The 17630-nt window shown below is 32.9% G+C and overlaps 1 protein-coding gene across 1 annotated transcript in view; it reads right to left on the bottom strand.

Annotated features, from left to right (window-relative positions):
- Kdm3 (Lysine demethylase 3) overlaps nt 1-17630 on the bottom strand; it is a 72226-nt gene that overhangs the window by 46339 nt on the left and 8257 nt on the right. Inside the window, exon 2 of the mRNA XM_072528581.1 lies at nt 1884-2465. Coding sequence (XP_072384682.1) covers nt 1884-2465 — 582 coding nt within the window. The remainder of the gene's footprint in view (nt 1-1883; nt 2466-17630) is intronic.

Here is a 17630-nt window from a genome sequence, read left to right as displayed (position 1 = left end):
TCTACACCATCCCTCCATCTGAGTTTTGGTCTACCCCTACTTCTACTTCCCACAGGTTGTGACATAAGGATTCTTCTAGGAGGGTTGTTCTGCTGTGATCTTGCCAGATGTCCTGCCCATCTTAGTCTTCTGAATACGTATTTCCTCGATTTCCTTCGATTTATACTTACCACTTAACCCAGTATAACCTTGATATTTGAACTTCTTGATAATCAATGTTTAGTTTCTGTATAATTTCCAGCTTCTCGTGCTACATTCTCAACGGCTTCTATTACCACTAGCAAGCCTAAAACCTTAAATGATTATCTTCCTCAGGGTTCTATTGTAATAACTCTTTTTTCTTTTCGCCCTTCTCTTCGACCTCAATGTTGCTGATATTCCCTTCGGCAATTCTATTATGCAAATGATCCAGTTACTGCTTCCCAAAACTCCAGCATATCAGTCCTTTCAAACGAAAGCATAAGCTTATTGCATGAGTACATAAAAACCGATTCCCTCTGCTTCCATTTATACAACCAAATCGCTAGAAGGCTTCTAGAAGTTGCTTTTAAGAACATCGTTTTCCCATCTAATCCTACTCCAAAACATTTAGATGTCAGATTTCTTAAAAGATTTCGTGTAGTCGAAGTTTGTTTAGCAGAAAATGGTTGACTTCAATTAATGCGGTCGTAAATATTATTAAATTTATCCGACTTGGCCCATTGTTAAGACCTTGTACCTCAGGTAAACCATTGTTACCTGAAACCAGGCCTTTTATACTATTATCGGTTAACCCAGGATGTTTATAGTCGATACTAATTGAAGTCAACCATTTACTGCTACACAAACTTTACATTGACAAATTTAGCGTTAAAATTGTTGAATCACCCAGAAAAGAGATTCCACTGCGCTCCGAATTTTAACTTGAGAAATAAATATCCGAGTAGCTATTGAATAACAGCGGGGTGGCGTGGACCTCTAGAATAGAACTCTTAGGTCAAGTGGAAGGGTGATTAAGAGCCCAATCATATTGAATATAACAGCGGGGATATTGAATAACTTCAGAGCTACCTAGTTATAATTGTCTGTTGTTAATTACAAGCCATCCAGATAAATAATAAATAAGTAAATTTCTAACACCAAAGAATATAGACGCTCATAGAAGGCCAACATTTCAGGCAAAACAAACAAGTTTTGTACCTAGTCGATAGAGGTGCCGATAATCAATTTTTGCACAGTTCATATACAAACTTTTGGAAGTGATTGTAAGATGAAGCTATAGACAAGCAACAAAGCGCTTAATAATTATTTATAGGATCGAATCACACATCAAGAGTTTTTTTAAATCTTATTGTTAAAATTCAGTATATTATTAGAAAATTGAATTATTATTAATATAATGTAACTTTATTTTACTGGATGGAAAAAAAAACTGAATAATGAAATACAATATACTTAATTGTATATACGTACTACAGGAATGTGTTCTGTGCGCTGACTAGAGCTAATTTTTTGCCTGCTAATGGTTTTGGTTTAGTGAAATTAAAGCATAATTCATATGGCAGCCAATATCGACTATCGTAAACAAGTGAATCAATCATCTGATCTCTTAAAAGTACTTAAAATAACTTTGGACATTCCTAATCTACAAAAAATCAACATTTTAGGTGTACCTATGAATTTAAAAAAAAATCAATCTGGAATTCGATCCTAGATCCGTAAGAATATTCATCACACTCTGATCAAATACAAAGTTTGTATGAATTGTGCTAACAATTTGATTAGCAGCGCCTATATCGACTGGATTACAAACTTCTTTCTATGAGCGTTAACCTTGTATGAGTATCTATATTCGTTGTTAATACTAAAATAATTAAGTTTTAATTTATAAAGAAATTTATTACCTCTAATAGAGCAATCCCCTTGCTCCACTCTTTTATTTGACGTTATAATTGTCCTAGTTTGAGCCACTATCACACAATCCTCTTCACTTTCGTTTAAATCACCATTCACCACTTCCTTCGCTGTAGGCATAGATTCACATTGCACATTGTCACTAGCTACACTCACACTCACTAACTCGACACTATTACTGTTGCTGCTCCCATTGCTGACCTCACCGTCAACCGGACTGGGGTCCGGTAACGTAGGCGGTTCTGGTTCGGATTTATTGATGGGACTCAGTTGTGGTGTCTCAGGGTGATTATTTCCGTCCTCCTCTGCCTGTTCTTCAGCTAACTCTCGTTCTAGTTTCTGACGACAGAGCAAAGAAAGTGTAGTACAATGTTCGACTCTAATTTCGATTTCTCGAAGTTTTGCGTTGTTTGCTTCTTCTAGAACTTTCTTCTTGTTGACGGAGCGATTTGTGAGGTTGCGTCTACGTGTTTGTTTGTTTTCTAAATCTTCTTTTGCGATAAAGTTTCGTGGTTTTGTGGATGGCGGTTCTGTTTCGCTGGGTTTTCTTTTGCGTGTTTTAACTGATGATCCTGAAACAAAAATAGTTATTAGAATAAGGTCTAATGTGTGCATGAGATTTAATAAATTCAATTTGAATGGAATGCAGTATTGTTCTAAAATTATTTCTACTTTGAAAGACATATATTATATTCTTATTTTGGTTAAAGTAATATTTTAATGGCTTTCGTCCGGCATGTCATTATTTATTTATTAAGGCTAATACACAATATCCACTGTGAAAACACTGTGTAATAAATTTTTGCAGGTTTTCAAATTATGACTGCAATCCAAATATTCACCTAGCTTTTCCATACAAGATAATCTAAATAATACTTGAACGCTCTGAAGGTTTTTCACCACTTATTGAATATCGCACAAAAGGATATTCATGCCAGAACAAAAATTTAAACCACGTACTTAATTTTTTACACCATTTAGAAAATATGCCGCTACATAAAAGATTTCTTTGAGTTGTCTTGTATTAATAATAAGTACACTACTGTCTCTAACCAAATAATGCTATTTGTTCCAAAACCACCTGATAATGTTAGAACTTGGCAGGTTTTCAAGAACACGCATATATTTATTCTCTATCCGCACCCATCGACGTTTAAAAATCCGATAAACAATGCATAGAATTCTTAAAAACCCGTACGAAATTCGAATTCAATAATCTAGACATTGGAATTCCGTCACATGCGATCCACCATTTTAAAATTCTTGACACGCCTTTCGGATAACACTAGATCATCAGCAACCCCACAGGAATGCCAATAAAAATTCAACCTAACGACAAAGAACAACCAGTATTCACATTCTAAAAGTATCTCGCTGCGAGTTGTGCTTCCAACGAAAATAAAAAAAAAGTCTGAACGAGGAATCCGGCACACAAAACAACGAATGCGGCAGCATAAAAAGATGTAGACGATATAGTGCACAGGGTTGTAATTTTAACGTTTTAACATTTAGAAACTAAAATATATGCAAATTAACGGACTAAACGTTCGTAACAACGAATACGAATCAGATAAAATAAATTAAATTTGCGCTAAAAAAATATTAATGTATACATAGGTGAGACAGGAAGAAATATAAAAAGGGGTAACTGGACATAGAGGTCAACAGAAAAATCAATTCCGCATATGCGAACTACAGAAAATCATCAATTTAATCGTAATATTAAAATTTAAACAACTAGTAGATATAATGCTCTAACTGTCTAGAAGGTACTAAGTAGTTAAAAAGTAATAAAAGAATAAAATAAAAAGTTAATAAAAAATAGTTTTTTAGTTAATCGTTTTAGTCACAACGATTTCCGAAGTGGAAATTGAAACGTCAATAAACTTATTTTAACCTTCAATTGTGGCTTATTCCCAATAAAAAGTATCTAATTTAAAATGTCACAAGAAAATAGCTTCAGAATAATATTGACAAACATTATATTTTGACAATTAACGAACTAAACAAAAAATCAGTTTCTTTTGCCGTTCGCAAAATTGTATGTGGAATTGTAGATAATGACCCAAAGTTATTCACCGAAACTGAAGTTTAGTGTTTTAAAAACGAAAGATCGGTGGTACTACTATGGTTTTAAGTAATAGAGCGGTTTACCCCTATAAGCAGAACACAAACCGACTTTTTTTGCATTTCTACCGCGCCAAACTTTTTTTTATTCGATTTTATATATTTCTTCACGTATTATTAACAAATAACTTATTACTTCGCTTCGAGTAGATTTTTTTTAGACGTATCTCATCAAAATAAATACTTTTTCTATCGTGGTAATTTTTAAAAAAATGCTTCCATTTCGAGTAATTTTTTGTTGAAAAAAATGCCGTAATTAGTGTTTTTTTTTTCTAAAAAAACTACTAAATTAATTGCAACTCTATAAAATGCTTTATAATTTTTAAACCTTCAAGTACAAGGATAAATGGATTCTACCTTGCTCAAAACATGGAACCAAATATTTCGAATATGCATTTTGACTAATCTATGGCTATATATGATAATAAGCGTGTACGGTCGCGGCAATACAGTCTGTGGCGCCTAGAAATCTTTGTTTAAATTTAAAACTATGTTTTTAGCAAGATAGAAACCACTTATCCTTGTCAAAATATTCTTACTTATACGTGAAGGTTTAAAGAATGTGCAGCTTTTTGTAGAATTGTAATTTATTTAGTAGTTGTTAAAAAAATTCCAAAAATCACTAATTAAGGCATTTTTTCCAACAATAAATTGCAAATAACTTGAAAGGGAAGCATTTTTCGAAAAATTACCAAGAGAGAAAAAGTATTTACTTCAAAAGTATTCATCAAAATTTTCTAAATATTAATAATTGTAACATCGTTATTTTATTTGAGAAACTTACAAAAGCCAACTTTTTACACTTGATTTTTAAATAAAATTATTGAGGCAATATTTCTGAAGTTTTATTACTGTAATAATAATTGAAAATACCACCATTCATACCTTTCGTATAAGGCACCTGAATAAATTAAATCAACGCCCACATATTTCGGCTAATAGTTCCAATTTCCAATAGAGCCATTTGAATAACCTCGCCAAATTTGTATTTCGTGATACATACTCTCATTATCATATATCGACTCGTCCTTCCATTATGTCATGTATTTTCATCAAACACACAACAATACCTAAGAATACATCAAAGTTCAACAACATTTGAAGCCACTCCCTTCTTCACGATTATAATTCCGGCCGGGTGGTATGACGGGTTGCGTTTCAAGCCGACTTGATCGATGACCGTAATTCAAAAAAGGAACAATAACGCCAACTTGATTTAGTGCCTCACTATGCGGCAGTGCAAGGGTCAAAGGTTGACGATTTGGTATTTGGAACGATTTTTTATTGGGACTGGTTTCAGCTAGATACTAAAAAGTTTAATGGAGAAATTGCCTTTTATGTCAACTCTAAAACCGGTTTCTTTTCGCAGATTTATTTCCAGTTTGTTCTTGCCTCAAAGGATTTTTAGTTATAGTTCAGCGGTATTTTTTTATTATAGCATTACGATGCCTTTTTAATTTAAAAAAAGAAACTAGATTTATTACGTCATAAATAATTTGAATAAATTAACAAACTTTGCTGAATAATGTTTCTTTTTTTATTATAACGCGTACTTCATTCGCATCCACAAAAACAAGCCATTCATTCAATTATAAGATTTTATAAACAAATAAATAAGAAGATGAAGTAAACTTGAGAGTGCAAGGGAATATACACCTGCATTAAAAAGCAGAAGAACGTTGAAGCAAATAATTCTCTTTCCTGAAATATGTTAACGATCCGTCGATAATTGTACAGTGGAATACTTCACTTGATACAAAAACCGCATGTATAATCGAGTTGAAATAACCCACCAGTAAGTTTAACAATAGTCTGAAGTCTAATGCAACAACAAAATGCGATGCATGCTTGAAAGCCCTCTTCGTTTCAGTTTGCCACACAACACATATGGCCACTTGCATTAGGAATCAACATATCCACAACAAAAATGGTGCAAATTCCATCTACCTTAAGTTACTGCGAAAGGTTCAAATCATTAAACATAGTAATAGAAGAATGTCCCCAACAATCATAGGAAGGGAATTCTCAAAATCATGTTTCCGATGCCAGAATAGATAAACTATGTAGCTAAATTTTATTTTGTTAATTTAGTACAAGTAAACATTTTTGAGCACTACGTTTTAAGATCATAAGGAAAACTGGGCATAGTTATCCTATCTTGTTGGTACAAAAATACTCATAATGTTCGTGTATACTCATAATGACCTGAAGATTCAGAAAATATTATACACAATCAGAAAAAACTATACTGTGGATGTATATATACAATGCTACCACTCCTCACTGCCTCATCATTTTTAATTGTCATATAAGTTATGATGATGATGAAGGCACCGAAGGCATATACACATACACCTGTTTTTCACAACTGAGTAGAGCCGCATAGACTAAGCGAATATTAAATTAAAAAATATAATTCTTCTGATAATTTGTGACTAAGTTCCTATTAATTATGCAACCAATAACACACTGCAACCACCACCCACCACACTCTTTATTTCGCAGAAAAAGCATTTCATATACGCGCTATGATACGCACTTTATTTCTTACATTTTTTAACAGAATGGCATTGATGTAAGTTATTTTTATATACGTTGGTTGTATACGATACTTTTTAAGTTTTTGTTAATGTTAGCAAGCTTTTTATTATAAAATGCATTAATAAGAACGACTTGGTCTAATGCCATGTTAAAAATTTCCAGAAAATAGTGTCTACTTTCCGTAAAATTTATTGTTTATGTACGATCTTTATGCATATTTACAAATATGCATAACATATATAACTTCTGTATTAATTCTACCACTCACCTACAATACAAAAGCTAATAGAGTTGGGAAAAACAATTTGTCAAACATTGGAAACTTTGAATATAACCACTAGAAATGTTTTATTCACTTCATACAAATTCCATTACGTTAGTATGCAAAAACAGCATGAAAATTTGCCACTTATCTGTTAAAATTTGTCGAACGAATCTTGTAAAAATTTCGAATAAGTTCAGACCGAAACCAATTCTCAATATTTTTTACAAATGACGCAACAAGACTGGCACATAGTCTACTACATAGTTACTAACTGAACCTAAATGACGAGTGAAAGCGTGAAATGAGTAAATTCACTTTCTATCATCAACAAAATGGTCGACAGTCGTTCTTCGAGTTTCATTAATTATCTATGTATGGTAATTAACTTCGTTTTATGGTTTCCACTTTGTTGATGGCCGATTTTTGCACTAGAAGGCAACGTCTTTGTGTGGTTTTGTAATTATTGCAGAGTACAGGTAATGTAAATAAATTCGTGACTAATTTATTTATTCCATTTATTTATATTTTGACCAATAAGAGTGTTGCATGAAATATCTTTGTTTAAAATTAACAGACAATAGACAATGACAGATCTTCTTCTTCTTCTTCCTCTTTATAACCAATCTGCTTGTTTATTGACGGATTAATACCTCTATGGAAGTTTGTCAATCCATCTTTTGCGCGGTTTCCGATACTTCTGCTGATTGGTGACTTATCTCTTGCTATTTTGACGACACGGGTCTCCTCCATTCGGCTTATGTGGTTATTCCATTCTTTTTCTCTATTTTGTGCCCATTCATGTATACAGTGTACGTGACATTTCCTTCTAATGTCTTTAATTCTCTTTCGATCTCTCAGCGTATTTCCTGTAATTCTTCTCAGTACTCTCATCTCTGCCGTTTCCAGTAGCCTTTGCGTTGTGGCTGTGTCGGGTCTTGTTTCTGAGGCATGTCATTATTGGTCTTACACTGGCTTTATAAATTCTTGACTTCATCTCAGTGTTAATGTGTCTGTCAGACACAGACAGATCTTCTAGTGCAGCTAATTATACACCCACAATATTGCCTAGTATTTAAAACTAATAATAGTTCAATGAATCCATTTGCCTTAACCGATGGTACACAGAATTGCCGAGTTATGACTACTCAAATAAATTCTAAGGTGATAATACCATGGGATGTGAAACAGAGAAAGACCTAAACGAAGTTGTCGAGGTTTCGACAATGAGATACAAGAAAAGAACCTTGAATGAGGAAAACATATGAAAAAATACAGAGCATGGAGATTAAAAATCGGAAGACGGTTACAATGCTACAAATCATGTATATAAATAATAGAAAACTATCTTTCACCTGATGAAGTTACAGGATAGCTAAATTTGTATTTAAGTAATAAAATGACATGACTCACAAGCCGGAAGACTGATTAATTATTCCGACTACGATTGTGAAAGTCTTCAGTCTCATAAAAATATATTTACATATTCTTATCAGCTATAAAAAATAATTAACTGAATAATATATCATCAAATGGACTTTGATCCCATTTACAATTACAGTATATATTTAACAAACAAAACAATTATGGCTCTGTTAAATTAATACTGCTCGAATGGAATATGAACGAAAACTTTGACCTTGTATTTGAATTTAATAATAACCATGTCCTTAAATAATGTCTTTAATTAGATATGGAATAATTGGTGGGTGTAATGTCCTGTATTTTTAGAATATCGATTGTTTAGTGATTGATTATTCATATATGTCCTAGTTTAGCTGAACGTTATTGCGCTTAGACGCCACACTGCCATTTGGTATGTTTTTGTATCTATCATAAATTATAAACTATCGACAAAATATCGTCCAACTGTCAAATGATTAATTGCACTATATACACGATGATAAAGTTGCTATCAAATAAATCACGGTTTATGCCTATAATTAATGCTACTAAGTAAAAGTTTGACCTATTTTAATAAAAATTCTTCAAAGAAAAGAAGTAATTCTTATTTTAATATCGTTACTGTCAAAACTTATTGACTAAATCAGGAAACCGGTCCATTCACGTCACTTTTTCTAGCAGTTCCCATGTAGCATCGTCTCATTTGTCTGATTTATCACGCAACAACTTATCTAAATTTTAATTGTCAAACAAAAAATGCCTGAAACTTGACTTTTAATGAAACTGTTGCCCCAAGAATAACAATTTTATAGTGAAAAAAACATTTCCTGAACCGAATTTGTAACGAATCAGAATTTTGTTTGGAATTTTGTCTCAAACGTTGCAGTAATTTTAATATACCAATAATGTGGTCTAAATGTGCAATAAAACTTCTCATTGTCGATTACTTCCGTTAAGATTTACATTTCAACCCAAACGAATGAACCAAACTCCATATTGTAAATGACTTTGTAAAACAAACAACTCGAAGAAAAGCTTTATTTTCAAAATAAGATACTTACTTTGGACAGACAACGAAACGTCAAACATAAAAAAAGACAAATTTTGAAAAATTTTGCATGAATTAGACTTGGTGAATTCGTGATTGAATTTTTAATTTTCGGTAAATAATAGCCACATCTAAAGCCTTGTTGATCTAATACGAACGTTATGAGTTAAGTCAGTTTATTTGATTCACTTATTATCCCTTTAGTGTTGTATTTAACGAGGTAGGTGTCACTGTAGTTTCGTAGTTGAATTTCTTAAGAATGACACATTGAATGTAGGTAAATGTATCGTTTCATCATCATATCTACATAAAAGGCTAGGACAATAGGTCACACTGTTTGTCCGGTAGGGTAACTAGGCCATCTAGGAGAGAAATATGAACTAAACCCTATTCATTTTACAAATTCCCAATCGTCAATAGAACCACGTGTAAGCCAAACAGGGTCGTACTGATGTACGACCTATGTATCATATATGATTTTTTTAAATATTTACTTTTGAAACTGTTAGTGTAAGAATTTCTTGAAATTTAATCATTATATCACAATTAAACTAAACTCTAAAAAATATCACGACCAGTAAATAACTTAACAATAACTATAACATAAATATAACACAATATATTAACTTAAAAATCAACACGATACAATTTGAATTTAAAATGCTGGCAAGTTGGGATCTGTAACATGAGAATCTGACTCGCTTAAGGTAATAAATTATATTTAATAGCCTCTTGACGAATGAGACGGCGAATATCAACACGTGCTCATGTTTACTGATGGGAATTTGGTAAACGAATGAACTTTACCAACTGACATTTCAATCTACGAGTCAATCATATTTTGTTCTTGAAACAATACATTTAATTAATAATACTAATAATATTAATTACATATTAATATAATTAATAATACGATTCATTTTTTCAATTTCAAAATTGACAAAAATATTGATTGCTGTAATTTTAAGATAATATTTAATAAACAAAATAAAGCTTTACGTTAGTTTAGATTTAAACACCTAGGGCCACTAATCTAATCTACAGTAACATTTTATAACCTAGCGAGAGATCAAAATGAAGACAAGTTTGAAGATAAATTGTTAAATGAAGGCATTATTGAACTTTCTGAAGTTGAAAATGTTTGAGCTAACCTTATACATATAATATTTTAGTTTTTATGGAAAACCTCAGCAGAATAATTTAATTTATTTCTGCCAACACAAATTGTATAATCAAAAGAGATAATAAAACATTAGTGTGATTTCTTTGACAATAATTAATTAAATATTGGTGTGTTCCGTAATAAATTTTACATTTATCTTACAGACAAGTAATCGCAACATAATTTGACGTGAAAAGACGGGTACATTTTATTCTATGAAGAAATGTCCATTTGATAGTTTGTTGATCCTAAATATTGGCTGCAAATTTGGTGATCGGTAAAAAATATAATACAAAATTTGAGCTTTATCAACAAATGAATTGACAAACCAGAATTACGCTTGTTTTTGAACGTAGATCGATTTCATAAGACGACTTTACGCAAAAATTCAGCGATTCACCAAAAGTGACTTGTTTGTCATCAAGTTGTACAAAAGACTAAATTATTATGTTATTTAACTCCTAGCCTTAAATAAGAGGAAGTCACAAAAAATTGAGTGGAGAGACTTTAGATGGGAATTGATTGGGATCCCTGTCGCATGGTGACGAGCAAAATCAATAGTCATATATAATGATAAAATATTTAACAGTTCTTTTTTACTTCCATGAACTACAATCTAGAAGAACATTCTCCCAAAATATGTCACGCTGGCATACCATTGGCGATTCGATATTTCAGCCCATCCAGCATTTTTGCAATTCACGATTCTATTAAAAAGTTTTTCGCACCGTTAGCTACATAGCTACCTACCTATCGATGTGCTCGGTAACACTAGCATAGCAAAGCAAAAAATAATCATACGCTTGCATGGCGAAATTTTCTACTCCCTTTTCTGCCGACGTCAGTGTAACAACCGCCTAATAAGCATTTTTCGAAATCCCTGCGATGGCAATCCACCGATGCCGATGCTACTCCAACGATCTGCCCATTTATTCAGAGTCGGACTAAAAGTCACCAGGTCCTGTTGCAGTGACGTGCGATAAAATTTACCTGTTTTGAAAGCAGGTCAATATATACCCATGATAATTGAAGAGCTTTTATTTCCAAAGTATCTTAAATCCAGAATTAGGATTTTTCAATGACTTTATATTATGGAGGCATTTAAAGTTTCTATATTTATATAATGTGTTATAGTAATAAAGTCAACGTTTATTCATCCGTATACTGCAATGATTTCCGGACCATCAGTTTAATGAGCCACATTTTAAAGGTATTTCTAAAAATCATACATCATGCGAAGAAAAAATCAGCCGTACACAGTTTGGTTTTCGGAACGCAGTGGGTACGAGAGAGACTCTGTTTAGCATACAAGTGCTATTTCAACGATGTAGAGATGTGAATTTACGCATGCATATATTATGCATGCTTCATTGATTACCATAAATTGAGAGATTATCCACTCTCTGTGTTGTTTTTGGCAGAAGTCAACTTTAACATGAATCTACCCCTAAATTTTTGAGACTTTTATAATCTGAAATAATTCCAACTGAATTTTTTTAAGTCTTATTATAGAAAGTCGAAATAATTTGTAGATAGTTGGATCCAAAAATTCTAATAAGTTCTTAAAATACTGACATAACTCAAAAGAATACTACAACCCATTTTATATATAACCTCAACTTCTTTACAAGACTGACACAACTCAAAATAATGCATTATTCTTCCCAGAAGGTATTGTATGATCTTGTGTTTTTGAGACAGCCCAGCATCTCAAAATATGACAGCATTGTGCAAAATGTCGAACCAACTTTTCTTATTTATATTAACAATAACGCCACTTCTACCATCTGACGGCCATAGGCATAAACTAACTTTATGGCGTTATCATACAAAAAATATAGAATATTTAAAATCTGTTCACCAACATAGTCTATTTTTCACTTTTTTTTGAAACATGACGGTCTTTTCCAAAGTAGCGATATATTCTTTTGTTTTCTATCCCATATTGCTCTTATTTTTTTTATTGTGTCTTTTAAAGAATATATAACTCTTCTACTAAAACCATTATGAAACAACGATCTAAACTTAAACGTCTCGTGTTTGAACAGCTTTCAGTGCGCTCATGGCTCTAATAAACGCTGAGAAGTTGGGAGTTGGATAAAGAGATAGAATAAAATTTGAGGGACGTTTCTAAGCTCGGCTGGCCGTTACGGTGCGATAGTAAGCGATATTTCCATTGCCCGACGAAGTCAGAATCTAACGAAGTGGAACGATTTAAAATCACAGGAAGATCTCTTCAATTGTGAGTTTTCCTACGCAAGCAAAAATATTTTTCAAGTACAGGTCTAAATTATCCAAATTTTATTCGAAGTGATTTTGAATACCTGTTACAATTATTTTAAAGATACATGTGCTGAAATTGTAATACGAACGAAGGGAATATTACAGACCGTCGCTGTAGACGCTGCAGAAGATAATGCACGACCTTGGTCGACTTCCAACGTTAAAAACGAGGTAAAACTATTGAAAAAATCATCAATTACATTCAAATTCACACAACCAAGAAAAACAAGATTGTCACATATTTAAATTTAAAGGAAAAGCGACACGTTTCATAAATACGCTCAAATGTAATAAGACTTTGCAATTTGTTTCCAAAAACACAAAATTCTAACCACAACATGGAAAAATATTTTTTGATCTTTCGGCCTTTAGATACAAAGACAGTATCAAGAATAACAATTGATTTTACGGCTGAAATGCAAAGTTTTTTTATCCTTCTCAATAATCTGATATGATTCCCATAAAGGAAAGTTTCAATATACCTATGTAAGTTTAAATATTTTTATTGTGAATCTTAGCAACCACTCCCACCCTTTTACAAATATCATTATTCATGATCGTTTAAAATTCTGTACGTAGGCCGAGAAGTCTTACAATGAAACGTGTTTTTATAGTCGTATAACCTGATTAGCGGGGCCGCCTACCCACAAGTCCGTTAAATTAATTCTTTAGTCACCACTCGCAATCCGCGAGGTCAAGCAGTTTATATTGCAAAGCAAAGAAAAAATGAATTTGTTTAGTATTTTCACGTTTACACGAAAAACGTCAAAGTGTTAATTTAGTCGGATTTTTCAAAGAATTTATTCTTTGAGGATGAATAGAGCCGTAGAAGTGTATATAGAATGGAATCCTCATAAAGCTTTTCGCAGTAAAGTAAGTATTTATTGTGTATTTTTTGGAATTGCCTAATGTTAAAGTAGGTGTTAAATATGTGGAAAATGTCATATTTCACGTTCACGTATCTGTGATACTTTCATTTTCGTAATTGCACTTATAATGGTAAAGAACAGCAGCTTACATATTTTCGATAAAACGTTACGAAAGAATTTCCATGAAAAATCAGCACGATGATATTTTAACTTGTTTTTTTGTATAGACCAGTCACATTTAAGGTACATAAAACAAATCACGAATTATTTATACCTTTTTAAAGTTTTAAGATTTTAATTTTGACAACATTATAAAAGATGACTAAGACCATAGACTGACTGTTGTAATTACAGGTCCGTTTCCCCAGTGCGAGAAAGTCACGTGCTCGATAAACCCGTCCCATTGGAAAGAGATGCAGATACGTCAGTTGTCAGTTTTCTTTGTCGCACTGGGGGAACGCGACTGTGTGGCAGCAGTCAGTCTATTGGTATTATTATGTCTATGCTCACGGCTGAGGCCAATATATAAGTAGAAAATGGAAAAGGAATTTCCATTTCAGGAACAGAAAACAAACTTCACAATTATCCATATAATATAAGAACTACTTATGGAGGCGGTCAGAACATCAAAGAAAACAAAAGACAAAAGCAGCAAACCAAATAAACATGAAAACAAAGATATGGAGGTCTCTTTCTACGAGTAAGAATGCTAATCTTATAAATCAATATTGGATGGAATCCAAAATATCTAAATGAAACAAGATTAATGTTTGAAACGTAGCAAACGACACAGACGTGTACGAACTCATCACTTTATACCCCCCTCCCCCCTAAAATTATTAGAGCCACCGAGATGTAGCAAAATGATCACCTGCATCCTTTGGAGAACTGTAAACTGATCACTTCAGATAGGTAAACTCATCAACAGCATTTTGGCCCCAATGCGCTGATTTATAATGCGGAAGATTGCATTTTATCGGTTACACTGCTTGTTTACGTGGTAACTATTAAGCCTCGCAGTAGTTTTGCACCTGTTCGTCGTACAAGTCCACAAACGACCATTCGATTTTCGAGTTTTTCGCAATTTTGAAATTATTGATAACGATTATTTTTTTGTCCACCAACAAGGGACAAATGAAAGGAAATTTTTTCTTTTCGCATAGTTGGAGGTAGGTATCAATAAAATGAAGTGGAATTCTCACATCCCTGCCAACCCTTGTATTTAATACATCCGGATTTGGATTATTCTTTCAGATTAGCAAACCTTAGCGGTTTGTAAGCATTTTATTAAATTGACGATCATCCACTGGAACAAGTGAGTCATTTCAATTAACTAGTTAATAAAGCTATTACACAATTTTCGAGAAATATCGAGATATTGATCAAAAAATTGATTCTCCACAGAACATTGAACAATGAAACAATATATCGATACAACGATAAAATCTTAAAATAAAATGACCACTCACTTTGTGATATGGATGTGAAAGCTGGAAAATGACGCAAACGGGGAACTCTAGAATCTTACCTAGTTAAATGAGATTTTTCAGAGTAAAAGGAATTAAGTGTTTGTGGTCGTAGAAGTTCGGAAAACGAAACATTATCACTTTTGAAGTGTATATTGTTATAACTATTAGGTTATGTTTGTGTTATACTCAATGAAGGGGTTTAGTTTATTTAATAAATAAATTATTATACATTATACTACTGAATACTTAACATTTTTAATTAATTTTTTTGTTTTTAAATTTTGTCATTTAAATATAATTGTTTCTAACTAGTTTTGTTTTCGTAGATTTCCTTTTGGCGAATGAAAATAAACTCATTATAAAACGAGCACGCCATTGTTGTAGTAAACATACCTCCAACCTCCAAGCGATAGGTCTTTATAATACCCAATGATTATATATCAAGCATTGGCGACTGCTGGGTTTATTTATTATAGGTCATTGGATGGGAACACAAAGAACACAACCACGGGCTGGTTGGTTTAACAGAACGCGAATAAGCGGGGTACTTTGTGATCGAAAAATCGGGGAAGGGCTGAAAGGAAAGAGTGTGGTGAGACTGCCAAATTAAAATGGAGCTTCGCATGACACAATGCCAGACTGAAGGATAAAAGATGGAACCACGAAATACAATAATGGAGACCATGGTTACGAAAGAGAAGCAGAGGAAGACCACAAATGAGATGAGCTGATGATATTAAGAAGATCGGAGGACACAACTGGAAGCAAGTGGCGCAAAGTAGAAAACAGTGGATTGATTTGGGAGAAGGCCTATGTCCAAGTTGCATTACTTAAGGCTGAAGAGAAGAGAGGTGAGACCTGCATTGGTGTACGGCGGTGAAATATGGTCTGTAAAGAAGATAAAGAAGGAAAACCGAGGAGAAAACGGAAGGACTGTCTGATAGAAGACTTGAGAGAGAAGGGTTTAGGTGAAGACCCGATGGACAGAAATGAGTGGCGACGAAGAGTAAGAAACAGCGACCACTGAAAACTGAAAAGGAAAATGCTGAGGAGGAAGAAGTAGGAAGGAAACATAACGAATAGTCCGAATCTACGAAATTTTTGTAAAATGTCCGTTCGATTCGTTCGTAATATTTTGCTAAGTGTCTACGAATCTTATGTAGAACGCAAATCGTGCATATTGGGAAATTTACCCGTTATTAGAAACACTTATATTAAATTTTAAATATATAAGTAAATAATTTAAATATATAAATAAATACAAATATATGCACATTATTCATCGTCTATTTATTTCTGGAACACAATCGCAAAAGAATTGTTTTAAAAAACTATATGAAAGACAACAGGTTTACTTTTAATTTCCAAATAAAACACCTCTCCAACCCCAATTAAAATAAGTAAAAGAGACAAGCTCCTACCGACTGTTAAAAACATTGAACCGCAAGTTTGAACCTTTGACAGCTTTGCTAGAAACCCATGTTGCCATTAGGTACTTAACCTAATATATTTATGTGGTGTAGATGCCGCTTTTAATATTTTTATAAGAAATCCATTCGGTCCCGAAAACACCGTGCGAGAAATACTTCAATTTATGTAACCATCGAATCATGTATGGAGATTTAAATAGCCCCAGAGCACTGGAGATAAGAAAAGAAGTATCCATCATCAAAGATAGCGTACAATACAACTTACATACACAATTCAAATAATTGTTTAATTTGTATTTAACAAAAGAAAACTAAATGTTATAGGTATAAATAATGTAAAAAAAATATTTACTTTATTTGTGATAAAATTATATATTAGCAATGAGTAGTGAGTACTTAGTGAGGACGCGCATATCTTTGAAAGGGATAGAATTTCAACAGGTCATGTAAGTTGAGTTTACAATGTAATAAAGATCATCGACCTTGAAAAGGTAGAAATAGATCCAGCCGTCAAGACTTTTAATGCCATGATCCAATTGCCCAGAAATGACGAAATGTGCATACAGTAGTTATCTCAGATTCGAAACTCATTCACAAATCGATAATAATTAATGCATGAGTGGTTAAAAAATATAGTATCTGAAAAATAATCTATCAAGTATCAATCAACTTACAACGGTTTTTGAAAATGTCTGTAATATCTTTCTGTACACATTCCTATATTTTTTAGATACACTATTTCACATAAATTATCTTCCACGATCAGTACAGCGCAAGAAAGGTAAACTAAATAATTAACCTGAAAATTTATGTAATCACTTTGTAAAACGGCATACACATGTTCGAGACACAAAAAGCCGACAACACTGTTTACGTAGAAAATATACACCAGCCTCAACGACGATGTCGAATTCCCTGAACTGCCATGATGATAGCTGACTGCTTTAGATGCACACATACCCTGAGGTCAGGCCTTTTCTAGCGGATGTAATTATGGTGAACACGATTCAGGTCAATCCTGCAGAGAGCGGTTAGACAGGAACGTAATAAGGAATTTTCATGACGGCATCACGTATTTCCAATATTATTATTTTAGAGATCAAGGAAGTAGTCATAGTATTGATAATTTGATAAGTAATAAA

Source organism: Diabrotica undecimpunctata, chromosome 4, assembly GCF_040954645.1.
Source record: "Diabrotica undecimpunctata isolate CICGRU chromosome 4, icDiaUnde3, whole genome shotgun sequence".
NCBI classification, from domain to species: Eukaryota; Metazoa; Arthropoda; class Insecta; order Coleoptera; family Chrysomelidae; genus Diabrotica; species Diabrotica undecimpunctata.
Note: the sequence above shows the minus strand (reverse complement) of the source record. Positions and strands in the feature narration are given on the sequence as shown.